General features: G+C 33.4%; 2 protein-coding genes across 5 annotated transcripts in view; one reads left to right on the top strand and one right to left on the bottom strand.

Moving 5' to 3' along the window:
• The window catches only part of ATM (Serine/Threonine-kinase ATM-like protein), a 74456-nt gene extending 69146 nt beyond the window's left edge, over window positions 1-5310 (bottom strand). For 2 of the 4 annotated variants that reach the window (XR_015180055.1, XR_015180056.1), the window contains exons 1-12: window positions 5013-5310; window positions 4828-4936; window positions 4553-4696; window positions 4259-4420; window positions 3972-4167; window positions 3521-3677; window positions 3303-3442; window positions 3126-3213; window positions 2556-2659; window positions 1521-1619; window positions 984-1040; window positions 628-703 (exon numbers count right to left, since the gene is read on the bottom strand). Coding sequence is in view for 1 of the 4 variants with exons in the window: in XM_086448182.1 (XP_086304308.1) it covers window positions 628-703; window positions 984-1040; window positions 1521-1619; window positions 2556-2659; window positions 3126-3213; window positions 3303-3442; window positions 3521-3677; window positions 3972-4167; window positions 4259-4420; window positions 4553-4696; window positions 4828-4936; window positions 5013-5099 (1419 nt within the window). In the remaining 3 variants the exon portion in view is untranslated. The remainder of the gene's footprint in view (window positions 1-627; window positions 704-983; window positions 1041-1520; window positions 1620-2555; window positions 2660-3125; window positions 3214-3302; window positions 3443-3520; window positions 3678-3971; window positions 4168-4258; window positions 4421-4552; window positions 4697-4827; window positions 4937-5012) is intronic. The other 2 variants (XR_015180057.1, XM_086448182.1) reach the window with 2 other exon arrangements.
• A 12523-nt stretch (window positions 5311-17833) lies between these two features.
• Window positions 17834-20365, top strand: LOC147398849 (dof zinc finger protein DOF5.6-like). The gene is made up of 2 exons (XM_086448181.1): window positions 17834-18148; window positions 19149-20365. The coding sequence occupies exons 1-2, from the start codon at window positions 18098-18100 to the stop codon at window positions 20016-20018; spliced, it is 921 nt and encodes a 306-aa protein (XP_086304307.1). The 5' UTR covers window positions 17834-18097; the 3' UTR covers window positions 20019-20365.
• Window positions 20366-20610: the final 245 nt, after the last annotated feature.

Raw genomic sequence — 20610 nt, 5'->3', positions numbered from 1 at the left:
AATTCTAGGATGACACATGTTCTTAATAACTGAACCAACATCATTTTCAATCAATAGATGAAAGGTAGATAGAAGATTAGATGTACTAGACCAAGGAATAGTTGAACCAAGTTAAATTGGACGATAGCTCTCTGGGAAACCTAGGTCCACCCCTATAGGGTTGAACTTAGAAATACTGCTCGGGCTTTCACTAAAACCTATTCAAGCCTACTGAAGTCTTGAATCAATTGATTCTAGAGAGGCAGAAGTAAGAGCTCTCCCTTCAAGGCCTTTGATCACAATTTTCCAGTACCTTGAAGTTGGAAAGTGACGTGGCTGATGTCATTCAACAGGGAAAGGATGAGAATAGTTTTTTTTTTTTATCAATAAAGATGATTTTATTTAAAAGATTAAAGGATGAGAATAGTAGGCAGTGAGCCATTGACAATTAGCATATCTGCTTGATCATATTAAAGAATGGGGTAGGGGAGGATGGTCTATGATCTTCTCTCATATGTTAAAAGATGAAAATGATCTAGCGTGCTACCTAGCAAAAAGTGGCTTATAAAGAGACAATTCTTATATTGGGAACTCTATTACCGTTGCCAAAAACCAAGTAAAATAGAACAACTAAGAAACAGTCAATACCTCATTCGTGGAGCATGGTGAAGTCTCCACCACTGAAACAAGAGGCAAACGCACAGAAGAGAGTTCCTGCAGGCTCCTGGTGGAGGAAAAAATGGAAACAGGTAACTCTACAAGGTGGATTCCATAAAAGTGTATAAGTAACAAACAATACAATGAGCATGGAAAGATTAGACAAATTGATTGTATAAGGTGAGAGATGTACATAGAATCTTGTTTCCCTTATTTTTTTTATATTTTTTTCCAAACAAATTCTTTTTGGTTAAAACAAAAGGTACCAACCAACTGCTCTAAAGACTAGTGAAATAAATTACTTAATAAACAAGAATACACTATTTACGATGAAATTGACAGCATACCGCAAAACCCACAGCAAACCATCATAAGCATGTTCTGAATTCCCGCCATTCAAAATCCTGCATAGACAACCCACGAGTCATCCAATGATTTGAATTTTGAAGAATTTACAAGATCCCATACGTTTCTGCATTGACAACTACACTATACATACAGGCAGCAGGGGCACCTGCACATGCATATGTGACACTTAAACCTTTTTTCTTTTCTCTTCTTTTCTCTTCTTTTCTCTTCTTTTCTCTTCTTTTCTTTTCTTTTCTTTTCTTTTCTTTGCATTTTTTTGTTTCTACGCATTTGGTATGAATGAATATAATCATATCCTCATATGGGTGAATATACACATGCATACATATTTAGGTACATGTGATTGAATGCTGTAAACCTAAATTTAGGGGAAGTGCGAGCATAAAGTGAATATAAAATAAATATGAGTGTTCAAATGCATACATCTAGAATATTTTAAAGAAAATTATACCAAGAGGATACATGTAGCCATGTAGGTGAAATATTTAGGACATATATGACGGCATGCAGAATACCTCTCAAAGCTTTGGCATATGCCCTCAAACCAGTAGATGAGAAGATTTTTACAGATTCGGGAGTGGTAGTTGTGGATAAGAAAACAAAAGGCACAATTCCTGTAGCACACAGTGAAAGTAACAGCAAAGGAGTGTGTCAAACAGAATATTTAGAGGCGGAGTTATGAATGTATGCATCCCAAGTTATATTGACATAGAACTCTTCTAAAGGATAAAAAAAATCTAATATATCATAAAAGAAAGCATGTAATAATTACAGGCAGTACAGAGGCACATTCTCATCTTTTCAGCCGAAAGCAATTCAAACAAGGATGAATATAAATAATTTTCTCCTATCAACCAACAGTGAATATTATTGCAACAACAAAAAGAAAGAAAAAAAAAAGACGACCCAAATAATTGATAGAAAATTATTGTGGTTTAGAGAAATTCCTAAGTAAAATACACAAGCCTTCGTTGATTATGCATTTGCAATATGCACATATACCAATTTTTTATCACTGAAATTATACGTCTATGTACATTATCTGACAAAAAAATTTCCTATATCCAGCCAGACTTTTGGTATGTAGGCTCACCAAATATTCATGTGATCAATGTAACTTTGGGATGTGGTGCCATTCAATGCTCAATGATCCAGGGTCAATAGCGCATTGTTTGTCAAAAAACAAATTCAATCAAACTAAGAATTGGAATCATGGATGAAAAGAACATCATCTTTCATGGGTAACAGGTAATTATTTGGACATCCATGTTATACAAATAAGGAAGCTCCTTCTAATCTTCCTACAGATACAGGATTGTGCAACAACGATAATGGATATCAACTCAACTCCGTTTACACCACCTCCAACCATATAATGAATCAAAGTTGTTACATCTCCTTCTTATGTTTAACATAATAAATCCCCTTTCACAAAAGTTGTTCAAAATGCTTATCAAAGATTCGTGAATGAAATATCAAGGACATAAGGTGCATAAATAATTTAAATTTTTTTTTTTGATCGATATAAATAATTTAAATTTAAAACTCACCATAACCATTTTCCTTTCATGAGCCCCTGCTTCAGACGGGAAGCAGCATCCTCCCTCCTAGATCGTTTCTCTGAAGATGGTGCTTTGGTAGTTTTAACACAAGCCTAAGAAAAGGAAAACCATTTGCATGATTCAAAACTCTCCAATGGATTCTTCCCAACCAAAGAAATCTTTACAATTTTCAACTTTTATGCTTTCCCCATGATTATTGGAAAATCTCGTGAAATGATAGAAAGAATGTGAAAATAAAATATAAAACCAATAAATACAAAAAATGATTTATTAAATAACTGCCTCAGAACCCATCGAAATCACATTTACAAGAGACTTCCATAGAAGAAAAAAAATTGTGGAAATTTAATTAAATAAATAAATAAACTAACTTCGCAAGATATCTTCTCAAAACAATTTAAGTGTTATCAATTCAAACCAGATAAAGAAAACGAATGAGATTCCACAGAAATATTCAAGATCTTTGTGACACAATATAAGACCAAAAAGGCATATTACAATGTCCACAACTTGCAGCAGAAAAATTGAATACTAGATACTAGTCGTTGGAATAACTACCCAGTAAAAAACAGAGGCTGCAAGCTCCATCAAACCACACTGTGAACTCGTCAAGGTTCCAAGTTTATCATCCCTAACTGTGTCACTCCTGGATGTAGTACCAATTCGCATAACCAACAGTCAGAGCAACACCATGTAACTCCAAAGAGATAAAATTGAGAAGACACTGACACTCACCAGAGAATAGCAGTGCTTGTAAAATTGCTTTGATCTAATTCCTTACCAACAACATCAAGAAGTGGTTCAACCAGATGACTCCCATCAGTACCACTTCTAATTAGTTTTAGTTGCAACCTTGCATAAAGAACAAGTGATTCCTGCAAAAGAGAAATCTTGAGTAAATAATGCTACTATAAACAGTAAGATTAGAATATGGATATGTTCAATTAAGACACCTTCAACACACGATCATGGGTTGTGAGCCAACAACGGAACACGAACTCCTGCACAGCAGAATGGATTTCCATCGATTGACAGTCCAAATTTGGACCATCCTTTAACAAGTATGAATTAATGCACTCGATAAGTTTGCGTGCAACCTTTCCCTCGTCCCTGATAATTTTCACAACAATGACGTACATAATGCATGTAAGCATGATAAGTGAATTCCACAAACAAGGTTTAAAATACCATATCAATTGAATGTTTCGATTAATGAAAAAACTGATACATTCCAATATATACCCGAAACATTCAATGTTCTGGGGTCAATGTTTCATATTGGTCTTGATCAATACCAATACCAATACGTATCGACCGATACAATCCGACATTTTAAATCATGATAGGATTACCAACAAGCCAACAGGAACGAAATGAATCCAAGCTGGTTAGTTTATACTGCACCTTATATTAGAGAAAATTGCAACAAATCCCTCAACAATGTCATCTCGAAGATTATCAGGGAAGTCTCCAGGAGGGTTTTCCAATAAGGAATGGAAAGTAATGATGCAGCGAAATACTTCCTCTTTAGTGTTGGATTGAACACTATTCTTCCCCATCAAGCTTGTTTTCATCTTGCTCATGTACAGAAGTACTAGACCTACCAAAGAAGACAAAAGGAATATGAGCAGTGACAAAATGTTACGTAATATCTAGATGAATTGCAAATGTGTTCCAAAATTATAACTCACCACAATAGACTCGCTTCCTCATATGAAAGCGATAATCTTTTACTGCTAAAAGATTCCGAAGAATGATCCCATATTCGGACTGGAAGCTTGGGACATTCCTTAAGACATCACATATGTGATTGAAAAATGACCTTACAACGGACAGCAGAAGCAACATCTTACCTGATAGATAACAATGGAAGAGAAAATGCCACAATTGTAACTCACAACAACCAATTTTCATCCTATGCAGTAATTTTTATTTTATTTTTTTCTGCTTCTTTTATTGGGTAATTTCATTGAAACATTACCAACCTGAAAATTTGGGATCTTCTGCTCGATGAATGAAAATTCGAAGAGTTTTTGCGAAAATCAATTTTGGTGGCTTCTTCTTGCTTGCAGATATTTCCAATGCTATCGATTCCGTAAGCACTTGAAGAAGAAATGGCCATGTTTCGGCTGTGGAAACCAAACAACGGATTGGAAAAGAAAAAAAAAACAATTCAAATCTTCAAATTTCTTTCTGAATACATGTATCGCAGTCAAAATCTACGAAAATGGATTATATATCAAGTAGAATTCAAACTTACGATGAGGAATCTCATTAGGCTTGAGTTTCGCGGTGTTTTTACTGAGAAATTTACAGAATTCGATTGATCTTTCTCCTTCTAACCAGCTATGCAACAACTTTATTCCTTCCTAAAAATTCATCAAAATCAAATAAAAAATGAACGAATTTGAATCGATGTCTCGAGCTTTAACTGTTTTAACTTACTTCTCGCGCTTTAGCTTTCTCGGATGAGAGCTTGGAGATGATCTGATCAATGTCTCCTGAAGTAACAACGGTCACTGAGGTAGCCATGATTAGTCTGCAACTTGATTAGAGGTTTAAAGTACATTTTGTGAAGAAATAGCCATTAAAATTAGGGTTTGTGCAACTCTTTTGTTAGGTAGTTTGCGAGAATGGGGAAATGGCGGGAAATGGCGAAGGAGGTTTTGGAGGAGAATCTAAATCGGTTCAGTGAGGGTTTTAGAGGGAAAAAGCCGAGCTAAAAGCCTAAAGTGGTTTTTATGCCCACTAACAGTGAGAGCAAATAGGGTCGTTAAGAACATCCCTTCGTAGTTTCATCTCCCACGTCCACGTGTCGCATGATTGGGCCACATTTGGGTGGCCGATGTAGCCGACCAAAGATCATACTCGATTCAAGGTTTTTGCACCATAGGCTTGGATTCAACCCATGGGCCTGTTTATCAAGGACACAAAAAGTAGACCAGGTGATATGAGGTTTGTGGGCTTGAGAATGTGTGATGTTTCACTTTTTTAGTATGTTCTTGGGCTGGACAAAGGCTCATTATTGATAGTCCTACGATTATTATTCGGGGTGCAAGTAGGGTAGGCCACGGGCCCATTGTATCAGCAAATAATAATTCATAAACAGAACCATGGGCTGGATGAATGTCCATGTTTGATCCAAGCCCACACTTAAGGATAGTTCTATAATTTCAAAGAAGAAACCAATCCATTGACCACATGTGGATTAAGTACCTGTTTGGGTATGCATCTGGAAAGCGCTTCTGTTTTTTGTACTAAAATGTATTTTTGGGATTCAAATTATCATTTAGAAAAAAACATTTGAGGCGATTTCCACTCTCTTACATGAAGACAACAATGGTCAAAGATGAGAAGTAGCTCAAATTCATTTACTACTTCTAACATTTGCAAGAATCCAATGGAACTTAAGAGTTATATCATTTGTGAAATCATGAAATCCAATAGTTGAGATTTGCCATAGATATACATGTCGAGATTTACGTTTAACATGATCATTGGATTTCATGTTTTAATGGTTAGGAATTTTTTTTTTTTTTTCATGAATAAGTTGGAGACCAAAAAGATCAAAAATTCGTAAGTACCAACTAGCTTAGTTGGTAAAGTCTTTAGGTGATGATACAAAGACATGGGTTCAAACCCTGTTAACACCAAGTTACTGAACTCCTGAAAAATAGGTTTTTTCTATATTTAAAAAAAATCAAAATTTTCAATATAATTAATCACATATCCAAACAAGTTATTTCCCAAATAATCCCCCTCACCAAACAATAATTTTGCAATTACCATACTTCTACACAAAACTACAAAAGGGCCTCAGAACAGACTTGCTTCCATAGAATTGCACCTATAAAACACACCGCATTCTAAAATAAGGCCTTGATCTCACGATTCACTTTCATCCCAACTATAAAAATGATTGGTGATTTACATAGACTTCTAGGTATTGGATGTGAGAGTGAGTCTCCTTCCATGTCACACATGTGTCCTACTAGCATATGTTTGTGTATGTGTATACACATATGTTGATGTGGGCATTGATCAGGTTACGACTTACGAATTGCCATATTGGACTCAAGTCGATAAAGAAAAGATTAGCCCAAAACTAACCCAATGCACAGATTGGATTTGTTGACCCCAAGTTAGGCTCATTTTCTTCGCAAACTAGGTACATGAATTAAATATAAATAGAGAAATTTAGAACTACACTTCTAGGTTTTGGTGTGTATTTGAGATACCTCTACATTTTCAAACTTACACACCTTATCCCAGTTTTATGGAGGTCAAAAAAAAAAAAAGACCGAAACTCATATTTCACAGCTTGCCAAAATCACTTGATTTTTTTCCCAATAATAATCTATAATCTGAACAATTTTCCAGTTTTGGCGATCACACATTTTGTTATCCACACAAAATGATTTTTGTTTCAAATTTAAATCAATTGAAGTAAATAATTTAAGTTATTCAATTTAAATGACTTTGCCAAATATATCAAGAATTGAAGATGATGAGTTTAAAATCATTTTTTTCACAAAGATTAAATAGTCAAAGACAATCAAACATAATTTGTAACAAATTTTCATTGAGCTTGATTGATTAATTGATTTGGTTTGATTTTTAAACTATTAAATGAAAAGACTTTCAAACTTGTAAGAGACAAAAATGGCATTTAAATCATGTTACATGAAAAAAAAACGGAACACAGTGGGATTTATTGGAAAATACAAATAGTGATAAAGGTGGAGTTTTAAAATTTCTCTCCCCTTCAAATATTAAGCAGTGAATAGTGATTTTAAAGATGCTTTCTTCAAAATAAATGATGGTTGGAGTTTGGTTCGGTTGCTAAAGCCTTTATATTTGGAGTTTTAAAGGATAGTTGGCGTTGCTTTAACACACGGCTATAAATTTAAATATGTGTTCAACTTGTATTCATTGTGAGTGATTGGATCGAAGATCCTTCCTCGACGTCTATATGATGGTGATGCTAACAAAAGTGCTTTGATCATGATAGGGTTCACTTCTAATTCGTTGGTCATCATTTACCGACCAAATGTAAAACCTAAATAATGACGGTACAATACAATTTTCCTTTACGAAAATAAAAATATGGGTAGACATTCACAAGTTTTGATAGCAACATTTGGTAAATAAGCAATTATTGCAAACTTTGACAAACTGATGGCGTGTATCTTGTTTTTTCAAACAATTCTCTTCATCAATCAAAATGAAAATAAAAGTTAACCAACATATTATCTTAAATTTATAAATTAAAAGAAGATTATTAGCACATATTATCGTAATTTTCTACATAATGAATTCTTTCACCACTATGCATTCGAAATCTATTACCCGATTTGGGTCAATTATAATGGATTTTATTATTTGTTGGTTCGTTTCTTGATCGTCATTTTACTTAGTAGGTTAGTTATCAAGATAAAAGGTGCCAACTTAGCTAAGTTGGTAAAGTTGTACGGAGAGTTGATCCCACTACCTGCTTCATGTCATCCTTAATCTAATCTGATTTGAACTCATGTCTTTTTTCTTTTCTTTTTTTTTTTTCAAATGATTAATGTTCAAAAGATTTAAAATATATAAAATTTAAAAGGAGCATTTTTCAATTACAAGATTAAAACGAGTTATCTATATGAGTCGTGATAATTTGACTACCCCACGTGTCATACTCAATCGACTACCCGACATGTTAAGTTTAAGAATCATATATCTGCACTCCTTGAGATACACAATTCCCTCGAGATACACTTTTTTTATGGGGAAGTGTTGTTGTGTATCCGGAGGAACACACATATACGATTCTCAAACATGTCATGTCAGGATAGTCGATTGAGTTTGCCATGTGGGATAGTCAGATTATCCAATTCTATCTATATATTTATATGTAATTATGAATAATAAAAAAATATTAAAATATGTCTAGATCAGATTTTTTCCAGAGCAGATTGGAGTACGTCCGAAATCGTATTGGATTTGATATTTCAATCAGAATCCAATTCGAAATTTTGATTTTTCAATGTTTTCTGAATCAGATCAGTTCAGACATTAGATCATTGCCAGTCCTTAGGGGTGTTCCATCAGTCTGAAAATTCAGATATGTCAAAGTAAAAAAAAAAAAAACGTGGAGGAGTCTGTTCGAAAGAACCCTTTTTTAATTACATGTCTCTGATTAGAGATGTAAAGTGATTTCAACGGTTTTCAGAGTTGCCACCGAAATTTGAACTCTGGTTGAATATCAGATCCTGATGCTGACTCAGCATCTACTCAATTCCCACGCATGAAGTCATAGGCATTAAATCTCTGTTCAAACAACACCTTTTTTTTTTAACCCAAAAAATAAAATATTTAAATCAAACTTTACACACAAGTTATGATCTTGGCATGATAATGTAAGCCGAGTACAAATCATTATTATACATCTGTACATAACATCAAATAAATAATTAGAGAAACAAACAAAAACTATTTTGTCCTTATTTTCAAAGTTTCAAATGCGACAAGTTGAGAAGAAACAAAGAGGGAGACAAAATACTTGTGAATGGGGTCGATTGGTCGGCTGCTATGTGTCCTGGTGTGTCTCCACAAAGAACTGGTGTGCCCCACAGAGCACTGATTAGAACTAAATGCCAGAAACACCAATCATTATAATTGAAGAATCCAACAAAGAACAAAAAGAATCCTGATTGGGTTAAATTATGGTGCTATTAAGATCCTGTCCACCGCCCGAGTAGATTCGTCAATGTCAGAGGATGTCGTTTGCTTCAAATGCGCCGTTGTTTACTTGTCTCGCTCACACCGCATGCGCATGATACAGATAGGTAGTGAGTAAGAATAAATAATATGATATGTGAATCTATCGTACTCATGGGGTACAAAGCAGATAACGCTTAACTCATTAGTCTTACGAGATCTTTAGCTTCAACAAGACAATCTTAATCAAGGTATTATATTTAAAAATCTTGGGTTTAGCTCATTCTTTTAATAAAATAGAGAATATTAAACGTTGAGCTTAGTCGAATGTAATAGGTTAGGGTCTGTTTGGAAGAAGTTGGTGTTCTAACTCTCACTATCCAATATTAATTCATTGTCGAGAATTATAAGATTATAACTCATTGAACTCACAAACTCCACATTTGGTAGAGTTGCAACACTCGCCTAAAAGGATTGGAGTTACAACTATATTTCTTGCACACTATTTCTATTTACTCAATTCAGAGTGACCAATAATGTGTTACAACAAGATCTATCCCCATGTAACAATCCAGGTCATCCTATGGTGTTGTGTTTTTTTTTTTTTTCTCATCCATTCTAGTCGATGTTTCTAATTGGAGAGAATGATGTAGAATTGGATACTACAAATGTAAGCTCTGGCAGAATAGAATTACATCATAAAGGAATCGACTAAAAGTTCATATTGTGCTACTAGCAAACATGAGCCTCATTTCAACCTCTCCGTTCATTTATGTATTCAGTATCCTATCATAACTCCAACTCCTAGGGACAAATGTCTAAGTTCGTTTCATAAGTCACCTAAAATCCTAAGACAGAGTATTTTATTTAATGATCGGAATCCAGTTGACTCTTTAAAAATACAAAAATTCTATCACACCATGTTTTGGTGTGGCACACACAAGATCTACACACTTTTTTAAGTGTTTTAATTACGATAGCAAAATCATGGGTGGGGAACTATATTACGCTACTAATCTACCTGATTTATTGTATAAATTTTTGGGATCAATGGTTGGACCATGCAAAATATAAATACCTTTTCTTGGAAATAAAATAATCTTCATATCATGTTATTCAGGGTCTCGTTTAAAAAAAAAATACGTCATCTAGGACCTTTACCATGGCTAACTAGTAAAATGCCTAGACTCGAAAGTGATCTTAGAAACCAATCTCGCTCTAGAAAAAGATTTCAATATCGTATTTGTTCGGTGCAAATTATCAATATTAATAAAAATAAATTAAAAATATATAAAAACTTTGAAAAACAAGGGTCAATCCGCAGAGGCAACGTTGATCCATCAATTTTTGACTTAAAAACAATCATGGTTCAAAGTATTAATGGAAACTGAATTAAAACTATCCTAAGATAAACAAGTAGTAAAAATCACAATGTAAATAATTAGATCAGTTAAATCCACCAAAACAAGTCACCTTATCAATTTATTTATTTACTTATTATCTCAATCCAATTAACAAAACTAATGTTACTGGATCAGAAGATGAAATTTGTTAATCCAACCATTGATTATAAATTATGTGATTATATTTAATAAGACGAAATTAAAAGGTTAAATATCAATCTCTAACAATTCATAATTTAACTTGAACTTATCAAAGATTATACTATCAAAATAATGAGAATAAACATTATATTCAATGATTAATACTTAAGAATTTGGTATCACACTAAAACATTAAAGTATGATTGAAACAAATAATTATTTAAAATGATTTTTCTTGGGTTTCATCGCCTCTTTAATGAAAGTCTAACTACAGATTATAGCAAAAATAATAAAAATAAAATAAAATAAAAAGAGAAGAGAGAAGAAAAGTGGTGATCCTTTATTAATCTTGACTTAAATCTGGTAAAATACTCCTTCTGTTTACAAAGTTTGAACAGAAAGTAAACTTTAAAAAATTAGAAAAATATAAGAGAATCAAGAAAAGAAAGATGATCTCAGAAGAGATGAGATCTTTTTTTTGGCTCTGGTCTAGTCTCTTATTTATAGAGACTAGAGTAGGATTCCTTTAGAATTCAAAATACTTTTATGTGTTTACAAGGACTTTGAAACCTAATGTATTACATTACAAATCACGCAGTTTCACCATTACACGAATCTCGAGAAAATATTGTTAACATCACCGCGTCGCCCAAGGTGTTCACCACACCACGATGTTTGTGAGCCCGTTGACTTTGGTTTTCGATTCGTGGTCTTATTTTCGATTTTTAATCATATTGCGCATCTTTTTTTTTATCATGGTTCACCTTTTGACTCTCGTGATCTTGACCTATTATACAAAAATAACCATAATTAATCCGAAAAATTATAATTTATTCAAAAATAATAATAATTATGGACTATCACATATTATGTCTATTAGGAGATTTTATGTATTATTCGTATTTAAAGTCTCTATAAATAGGATCCTAAAAATAATTTTCTAAACCCTAATTAGCATTCCTCTAGGAGAAAACAAAATTGTCCATTTCATTTACTTCATAGTAACTTGAGATCAAATCCCATAAAGATTATATATCTTTCTCCTATAAATTCAATGGGATGAATTGCATCCTGATGATTATATTGAATCAAATCAATATCATGAATAACAATATTAGAGCTATCAAATGGATTAATGGATTCTAATTTAAGAATGTCAATATTTTGAAAAATCCTAGTACGATGAAATTAAATAAAGAATCCTCATTAGAGATTTATTAGGAAACCTTCTTAGAGAGGAATCCTAACAAAAGAGGAACTCTAGGTCCTCTATTCTCATCCATATAATAATGGAATAACACCCCTATTAAGGAATTAACCAAAAACATTAGAACACTTATTCTAGTAATTTTGGTCTTAAATCTTAATCCATCAAGAATTGTGAACCTTGACCGATCCAAACAAATAAAGAGAGAAGAATGTGAGTCTACTAATCAAATGAATGCCTTAATTCGCGCGAGGGAAGTTTATTACATTCCTCCAGATTTTATCTAATTGGTTTATTGACTCAATGTCACAAGGTACACTTCCATACAACCTTTTAAATTCTAAATCATAAGCATGGCAAAATCTTGAGATATGTGATTGATTCTGGACGATGAAATTTATGTTGAGTGAATTTTATAATAATAATTCTAACAATCTTGACCATTAAAACATGAAATCCAATATTCTTCGAGATTAAAGATGTATCCTAATGATACATTATGCATTCTTATGATATATAAGAATAATTGGATTTCGTGTTTCAACCACATAAAATGTTGTGTTCTTTTCACGAGTCAGTGAACCCCAACAATTTATTTAATAGCTAAACAACTATATTTGAATAAGATTATATTTGATTACTTGAAATTGGGTTTGAATTTGTTGTTAACAAAAAGGTGTTAAACTATTACATCAATACAAAATTTTTTTAGCAGACTTATTTGTTGCAATTTTATTACATAAACTCTCTTACTTACTTTAGCAAGTTTGTTACAAAACATAACCTTACCTTATGAATGAGACTAGCATGACAGCTTAGTAAAATTTCACATCTTACTGAGGGCCATTGTGCCCATATGAATTATCAAATTGAAAATCCAACAACACCAACTTATAGACTTCATGGTAAAACTCAAATAAAATAAAATAAAAAAACAGAAAAAAGAGCGAACCTTTTTTAAGCTTGATTAATCGTGTTGAAAATGGATGGTTACCAAACTCCCAAATTTAAAACTAAAATTTAACAGTAAAAGTTAATCTATTTTTTTTCTCCAAAGTTCTTAGAATTTAGTCTTTTATAACCCTGTGGCATCATATCATGTTTTTGAATGTCACAAATTGATGTGGTTAGGATCTACTCCAAACATACATTACATAACAAAAATTTGAATTTTATGACATGGATCCCCACTCCAAGGTTTGTTGGGTAACAAGCTTGATAAAGTAAGGTTTGGTGGGTAATAAACTTCTCCCTCGGAGTTGTCAAAACTCCAAGAGAGTTTTTGTTATAAAAATGCAACAATTAGTCCAGTCGGGTAAATCTCTCTAAAATCAACATAAAATTATTGCATGTATATTCAATGAGTAAAATTTGAGACATTTATCCGTTTATTCATGTTCTGTCAAACTTTATCGTTACCAACAGAAATGTGTTAAAAAAATTTAATCACTAAAAAATCTCTTAAATCAATAGAAAATTATAGCATATATATTCAATGAGTAAAATTCGAGACATTTACATGTTTATCCATGTTCTACCATACTTTATCGTTACCAACATAAAATATTTAAAAAAGATTTCAATCACTAAAAAATTGCCACATGTATACTTAAAAAATAAAATTCAAGACACTAAACCATTTTATCCCTATTTTTCCACGCTCTTTTTTCTTTTTTTTAGGGCTCTTTGCTTAGTAAACTTAGAGTTTGTTAATATGTGCCATATGGGAACATGTTAAAGTTCATTAATTACACTTGAAAATTTTGAATTTTGTAAGAAAAAAATCTCTAAAAAATTATATTTTCATCAAAATACCCAAAATACTTATTCCCAAAGTTTATTTATTGCACTTTAAAGTGTGCCCTTGATACACGTTAACAAGATCGAACAAGCTTTACTTTGTCCCAAAAAAAATTTAAAGTTTCTTTCAATCTAATCACTTAGTACTCTCATTTGTTCACAACAAATCTCCCCTCCTAGAAATTCATAATTTCAACAAATAAAAAGAAATTGTCAAGTGGTTGGATTTTATTCTGTCATGTTGAAAAAATGTCAATCCCTATCTTAGAAAGAATTTGAACGGTCCAAAGGGCTTATTAAATCATGACTCGAATGATTTAAAGTTCCACTTGCAGGGGCAAAGATCGTGGCTCCTACTTAATGATTCTATACTTAAAAGTCTACGAAATTTCACTTCGAAGAATGTGCATTGCGAGTGACTGGAGACAACTTAAAGCCGATAACGGGTCCGTAATTGCTGACCGCGAGAATTATTTGAGTGATAATTGGTTTTAATTGGTCAGAGATTGTAGCTTTAGATTTGAAAGATGGTCTAGAGTTGGTCGTATTTTGGGACAATGTGCCATAAAAAGGTGGGGATCAAGGTGAGTTGGTGATGGACCACATATTTTATTTACATTGAAGGACCTTTTCTTTACCAGTATCTGCATCAACCCCTGACAGATATTACAACAAAAATGGCCCCCTCCCTTCCAAGTCCCAAAAGGTCTAAAATGGATTATTCTCGAGATTTGTCTGAAACAAGATCTCTTAAACTCTAACCAAACTATTACTTTGCAGTAACATTGAAATTGACATCATTTCACACATTGCTGATGTGGATGTGTGTAAAAAATCATAAATACTTTCATCGAGATCTAACAAAGAAGCGTCAATGATTCTGTGCGCACCAATGTGTGAAACGAATTTCAATGTTACTCCGGCACGACTCAAAACATTGGCAATGATGACGTCTAAGCGTGACTCGTGTAAACTATTCGGGTCATTCAAACAAATTGGTATGGGACGTGAATAAGAATTTGATGACTTCCGAAAATGAATGAAAATCCCCATTTTTAAAATATAAAAATTCAATGATTGGGATAAAACATGTATCTCAAGGATATGTTACCTAAGATAAAACTTGACCATTTGATTTTGAGTTTTTAGGATATTTTTCACTTTTTCTAAGTCATAGAGACCCCAATCTTTTAGAGGCTATTAAAACAATTTACCCATTTTAAAGGTTATCAGGTCAATTAGATAACCGAGTTATTTTTGCCCTTCTACATACATATAAAAATGCGTCAATCTACAATTACTCTCAATTTTGCTATCTATTTGTACTTTTATTCATAAAACCAATATGGATATCTTATCGAGCAATCTGATTAAACTGATCATTACTAATATCATGGGAATTGTGTATGAAAAATCAGTCCTTTTCCTCTCAAAAGTCCAAGATGAAATTAAAAAATCTACATTATTTATTAATTAATTACTTGACACTTTCGTATAAGTGTTAACTGAAAAAAGAGTCATGCTGGAATGACTCAAGATTGGACCTCATGTCACTAGCTTTTTCACTTGGCTAGATGTTGAAGAGGAGGACATTTAGATAATTTTCTGTTAGTCTTAGAACATAGACTAATTAAGTTCAACGGATATGTCATTAGTTAAAAAAACTTGGTTCCCTCTAATCAATATTTGCGAAAACATGGAGTGGTATGTCTATGGGTGAATAGTTGACATAACCCATGGTTTCAAACTAATGATATACTCCTTGACCTGAGTCTAGTTAGAAAGGTTGACCAAAAACTAAATGCCCTCATTTTCAATTGAAAACAGTTGGTTTTCTTTTCTCCTAAAATTAAAATCCGCAATTTTCTAGCTCTTCAACCTCAAAGTAAATTATTTTTAACCTATTTACCCTTATTTGTATTCAATCAATGATCTTCACTATCCTCAACCTAGGGCATGAAATGGGTTGGAGTTGACCCAAAACCCAAGTGATCCAAAAATCAAATTTATCGGGTTTGATCCTTGGAGTAGACATGAATAAAAAATGGGTCGAATATGATTCACGCGACTCTAACCCAAGTAGAATATGGATCCATCCCTATGTCAGCCCAGATTAATTCATACATGACCTTGAAAACTTTATTTTTAAGTTTTTTAAAATATAAAATAGAATACCATTATATGCCTGCAAAGAAGTAAAATTGATTTTTATACAAAACTAGTCAGAATTGTTCGACTGAATTGAGTTGGATTCGGATACAATATTAATTAGTCAATAGGATCCAGATCCATATCTATAAAATAAATTTGAATCTGAATACGGATACACTAATACACGACATGGGTTCATCATAGATTTCCCAAGGTCGATGCTTTTCTTCCAACCATTGGTATAGTTCATTTCTAGGGATACATTTTTCCTGGGAATCCCAAGTCTCTCAACTGCCTGTTTGATGGATAACCTCAACATGAATGGAGCTAAGGTTCCTCAAATATTTATTTATTGAATCAGTCATTCAATCCAGGATCGCCTTATTCTATCAATCAACCCATTTGATTATTGAAAAGGATATAATGTCCCTAAGGTCTAAATTAAATGGGCTAGACAGGAAGCTAGGATCACGTTGAGTGGATATATTATTGGGCAAAAAATATCTTTTAGCTGGGACCATCAAATGGTAGCTAATAGGCCTTAGAACATTACTATTTTTGATTGCTAGGTGGGTAGGTGAACACCACTATCTTTAGAGTTTAGACCATTAAATCTGAATATTTGGCTCATCTTGGTACACACATATAAATAAGAAGAAAATTTGTAATCCATTAATTAATTTGTTAAATTATTTTATCATTAATAACTTATAATATTTCCACATCATGAAAAATGATCATTTATGAGTCATCCCTAGAGGTGAATGGGTAAGATAGTCACGTGCAGCTAGAAATCACTAGTAAGTTGTTTGTTCTTTTTATTTTTTATTTTTTATTTTTTGAGACTTAATAGTATTTTACATGACCAAATAGATCAGGTGAGTCATCTCTTACGCATACAAGCATTATTCTAAAAATCATTCAAGACCAAAACGACTTGTTGGAATCATCTCTGTCTTGTTCATGGACAAGACATTACTCTACAAATGAGATTTGGTTTCTTCTTCTTCTTTTTAGTTCACAGATATAAGAAAGAAATAATGATAAATTGACTCGCCCTCTACTCTCCTGACGTGACATGTGCATAGAATCATAGATTTCGTCGGAATATACAATTGCACATTCCCATAAATATGTGCAATTGTGTATCGTGAGGAAAAAATCTATAATTCTATGCACATATCACGTCAAGAGTAGAGGGAGAGTCAGAAAATACGACTCATAAGAAAAATATTAAATTTTGTGAGATATTTGATTCAAGTTGTCTCAATATTATTCGTGAATCAAATGAGATGGAAAACCAGGTATCAGATTCATGGAAATCATAAGGGTCAAAAGTCTAAGGAGTTGACTCAAAATTTTTATAATTCAGGGGAGATACTTCAAATATCTAAGGACTAGATTTAACGGATGTGGAAAACACGTGAAACGAGGGGGAATCTATCCCTTGCTTGGAGGAAGAGATTTACAGGGTTCTTCTTCTCGCTCCTCTCAAGTCTTTAAAAATTAAAACTATTAAGAGGTGGGGCCCAGATGGAGTGCTCTTTCGGTTTGCTCTTTTTCGAGGACCCAAATATTCTCCAATTTCTTCTGTCACGTCACATGGCGACGACGCCGTGATTTCTGACGTGTCCCAACGAGAATCCAAATACACAAACGACGGCTCAGCCTACTGTGACATGTCAAGACTTAGGGATTAAATCACAGCCGTTGACTACTAGCGTGCTGATGAAGGTTAATCGTGTGGGGTCAAGAAACACATCTCCTGTCAGACAAGGCGGGTCCCACAAAGACTATTCCACCGACGAAGACTATATTGAGCACAGCCCAGTGTCCCCTCAGCCCACTTTTTCTTCCTTCATATTCACATCCCCTTGCAGCCATACAAACCAAATTCTCTCATCTTCTCTGTCTCTCTTCTCTTATCTGCAACTCTTCCCCTTCACACACATATTCTTTCTCGCTCTCTCTACTTTCTTCTTACACTACCCTTGAACTCTCTCTCTCTCTCTCTCTTTCTCTCTCTTTCTCTCTACTAAGATTGAATAAGTTAAAATGGAGTCGTTGGTTTAAACTTTAAAGCTGATTATATACATATATCCATTCTTTGTAACCAACTTTGTCGAATGGGTCTCACTTCACTCCAAGTTAGCATGGATACATCAGAATGGTTACAGGTAAATCATGTTTTCATTAGTTTTGAATCTTACTTAAAGAAACTAATCCATTATATATCTTTTAAAGAGGAGGGGAAATAGTTTAAATTTTTATCATGTTTTTTTTTGCTGAGTAGTCTTAAGGGCTAATAATGGGAAAGATATTTTGGGACCTTAATTGTGATATTCGAATTATTGAATATTAAAAACCCATTCTTACTATCTTCATGAAAATATACAGTAAATTAACCAAATACAAAGAAATGTAGTATATTTGTGTGTATAAGTGTATGTTACTATTATTAACAATAATATTATTATTTTGATTGGTTAAGTGTATATTATTAGATTATAGAGGTGTATTCAAAATATTTGCATGACATACACGGAATCACTATGGGGGTGTGTACTATATTAGGGCCATTTTTATGCAACATTATCCTGAGGGGTAGATGTTACTTAAATATTTAATACCAAATCTCGACAACAAAACTAAGTGTATAATAATGCTCAATTTGTAAAAATCAGCAATAATACTATGAGATTAGTGAAATTGTAGATTCTATACGAGTTATAGGCCTCCTAGGCTATGTTTGCTAACACTCCTTAAGTTTTAAAATTAGAAATCAGACTTTAGAAGTTTCATCCAGTGTCCCCCCATCTTTGGCTTAAAATTTTTAAATTTCGATTATGAATATTAAAATTTGAAACAAAACAAAAGAAACTAATAAAACTTTTGAAGTTTGAATTTTAATGGTGGACTACCTCCCTTCAAACTTTAGAAGCATTACCAAATAAATTTAATATAAGTCATGAGGGTGAAAAAAAAAAAAAAAGTAGGAAATGAGAATTCTTAATATCTTCTCGGTATCCGTGTTTCGATAATAAATTCCACCATATTGTCATTGTTGACATTCTGATTTGATGTTTGAAATGACATGAAGTGTCTAATATAGCGCGATAGAGCGCATTATCGAGATCACGAATCTATAATTGTTCTATTTTTTCTTTGTGACATTAGGGTGCGGTGCACGAGGAAAGTGGAATAGATTCTTCTCCACCATCTGGGGACATGATCACATGCTCAAGACCCATGTTAGAGAGAAAATTGAGGCCCCAACCTGACCAAGCGCTCAAGTGCCCAAGGTGTGATTCCACACACACCAAGTTTTGTTACTACAATAATTATAGTCTCTCTCAACCAAGATACTTCTGCAAGACATGTAGAAGGTATTGGACCAAAGGTGGGACCCTCAGGAACATACCTGTTGGTGGTGGCTGTAGAAAGAACAAAAGGGTTTCTGTTAAGAAGTCAAATGATGATCATCAACCACTTAATCATCATCATCATCATCATCATCTCAATTCATTGTCTCTTGACGCGGATGCGGATGCGACCGATCTACATCTTTCGTATCCCGATGTACAATTGTCACATTTCACCAATTTACTAGGGAATCATGGAGATCTTGGACATGATAATTTCTTGGAGAATCCTAGACAAGTTGATTTCATGGAGAGAAAGTTTGATACCAGATTGGGAAATCCTAGAAACCATGATTTCATGGGGAACAATGACTTGGGTCTAGTGGGTGGACTTGGTCATGGGTTTACTTCTAATTCTCATGGTCTTTGCTCACCATATGGGATTTCACTTAATTGGGAAAATGGGACTTCTATGGATAGTCAAAGACTAATGCTTCCATTTGAAGCAAATGAGGAACCAAATGCATTTGAATTGAAGCCAAACAAGCAGATTTTGTCCCTTGATTGGCAAGATCAAGGTTACTCTGAGATTGGGAAAGATTCGTTCGGGTATTTTAACGGTATGGGATCGTGGAATGGCGTGATGAACAGTTATGGATCTTCTGCAACAAACCCATTAATCTAGACTAGCTAATCCAATTTCCAGCTACTTTTTAATATAAGTACATTCAAGGAAAGGTTATTTTATTTTTATGTTTTTTGCTTTAGTGAAGGTGATCTTCTGGTCTTCAATTTCACTTGATTTGACCAGAAAGGAGTTTGAATTAGGATTATGAGAGACGAGAAAAAAAAGGATAATTCACTCTGTGTTTGAATTTTAATTATTTTAATTTTTTACTATTTAGGGTTTTTTGGTTGTTGGGAGTAAGACAAGGCCTCAGTACTGCTTTATTGGTGTTGTTATACGAGGAAGATATAACTTTGCTTTTTATAAGAATAATAATGTGTTAGTGAGTAATTAGTACTTGGTTCTTCTCTTTATATATGATTGTTGAGAGAGAAGAGAGAGCAGTGAAGGAAAAATCTGTTAGCCGTGATGAGTGCGTCAGTGCATGTGATTCAAGTGTGTACTTTAAGTACCTCCCACTGATTGCAAGAAGTGTGTCAGATCAGACTCTAATACGAACGAAATTGATTCTTCCAGGGAAGCATTTATCTCTCAGAAATTTGTGTCATTTAGGTAGGGCGCTTCTATTGTCAGACCAACTTTTGCTAAT

This window comes from Akebia trifoliata, chromosome 7, assembly GCF_017979445.1.
Source record: "Akebia trifoliata isolate Shusen 1 chromosome 7, ASM1797944v1, whole genome shotgun sequence".
Taxonomy (NCBI): Eukaryota; Viridiplantae; Streptophyta; class Magnoliopsida; order Ranunculales; family Lardizabalaceae; genus Akebia; species Akebia trifoliata.
The sequence above is the reverse complement of the archived record's forward strand: the minus strand, read 5'-3'. Positions and strand labels throughout refer to the sequence as shown.

Bases quoted from the DNA above. Each gene is read 5' to 3' on its own strand.
- LOC147398849 (XM_086448181.1), top strand. From the start codon at position 18,098: ATGGGTCTCACTTCACTCCAAGTTAGCATGGATACATCAGAATGGTTA. The intron at 18,149-19,148 runs GTAAATCATGTT...TTGTGACATTAG, and splicing joins ATACATCAGAATGGTTACAG to GGTGCGGTGCACGAGGAAAG.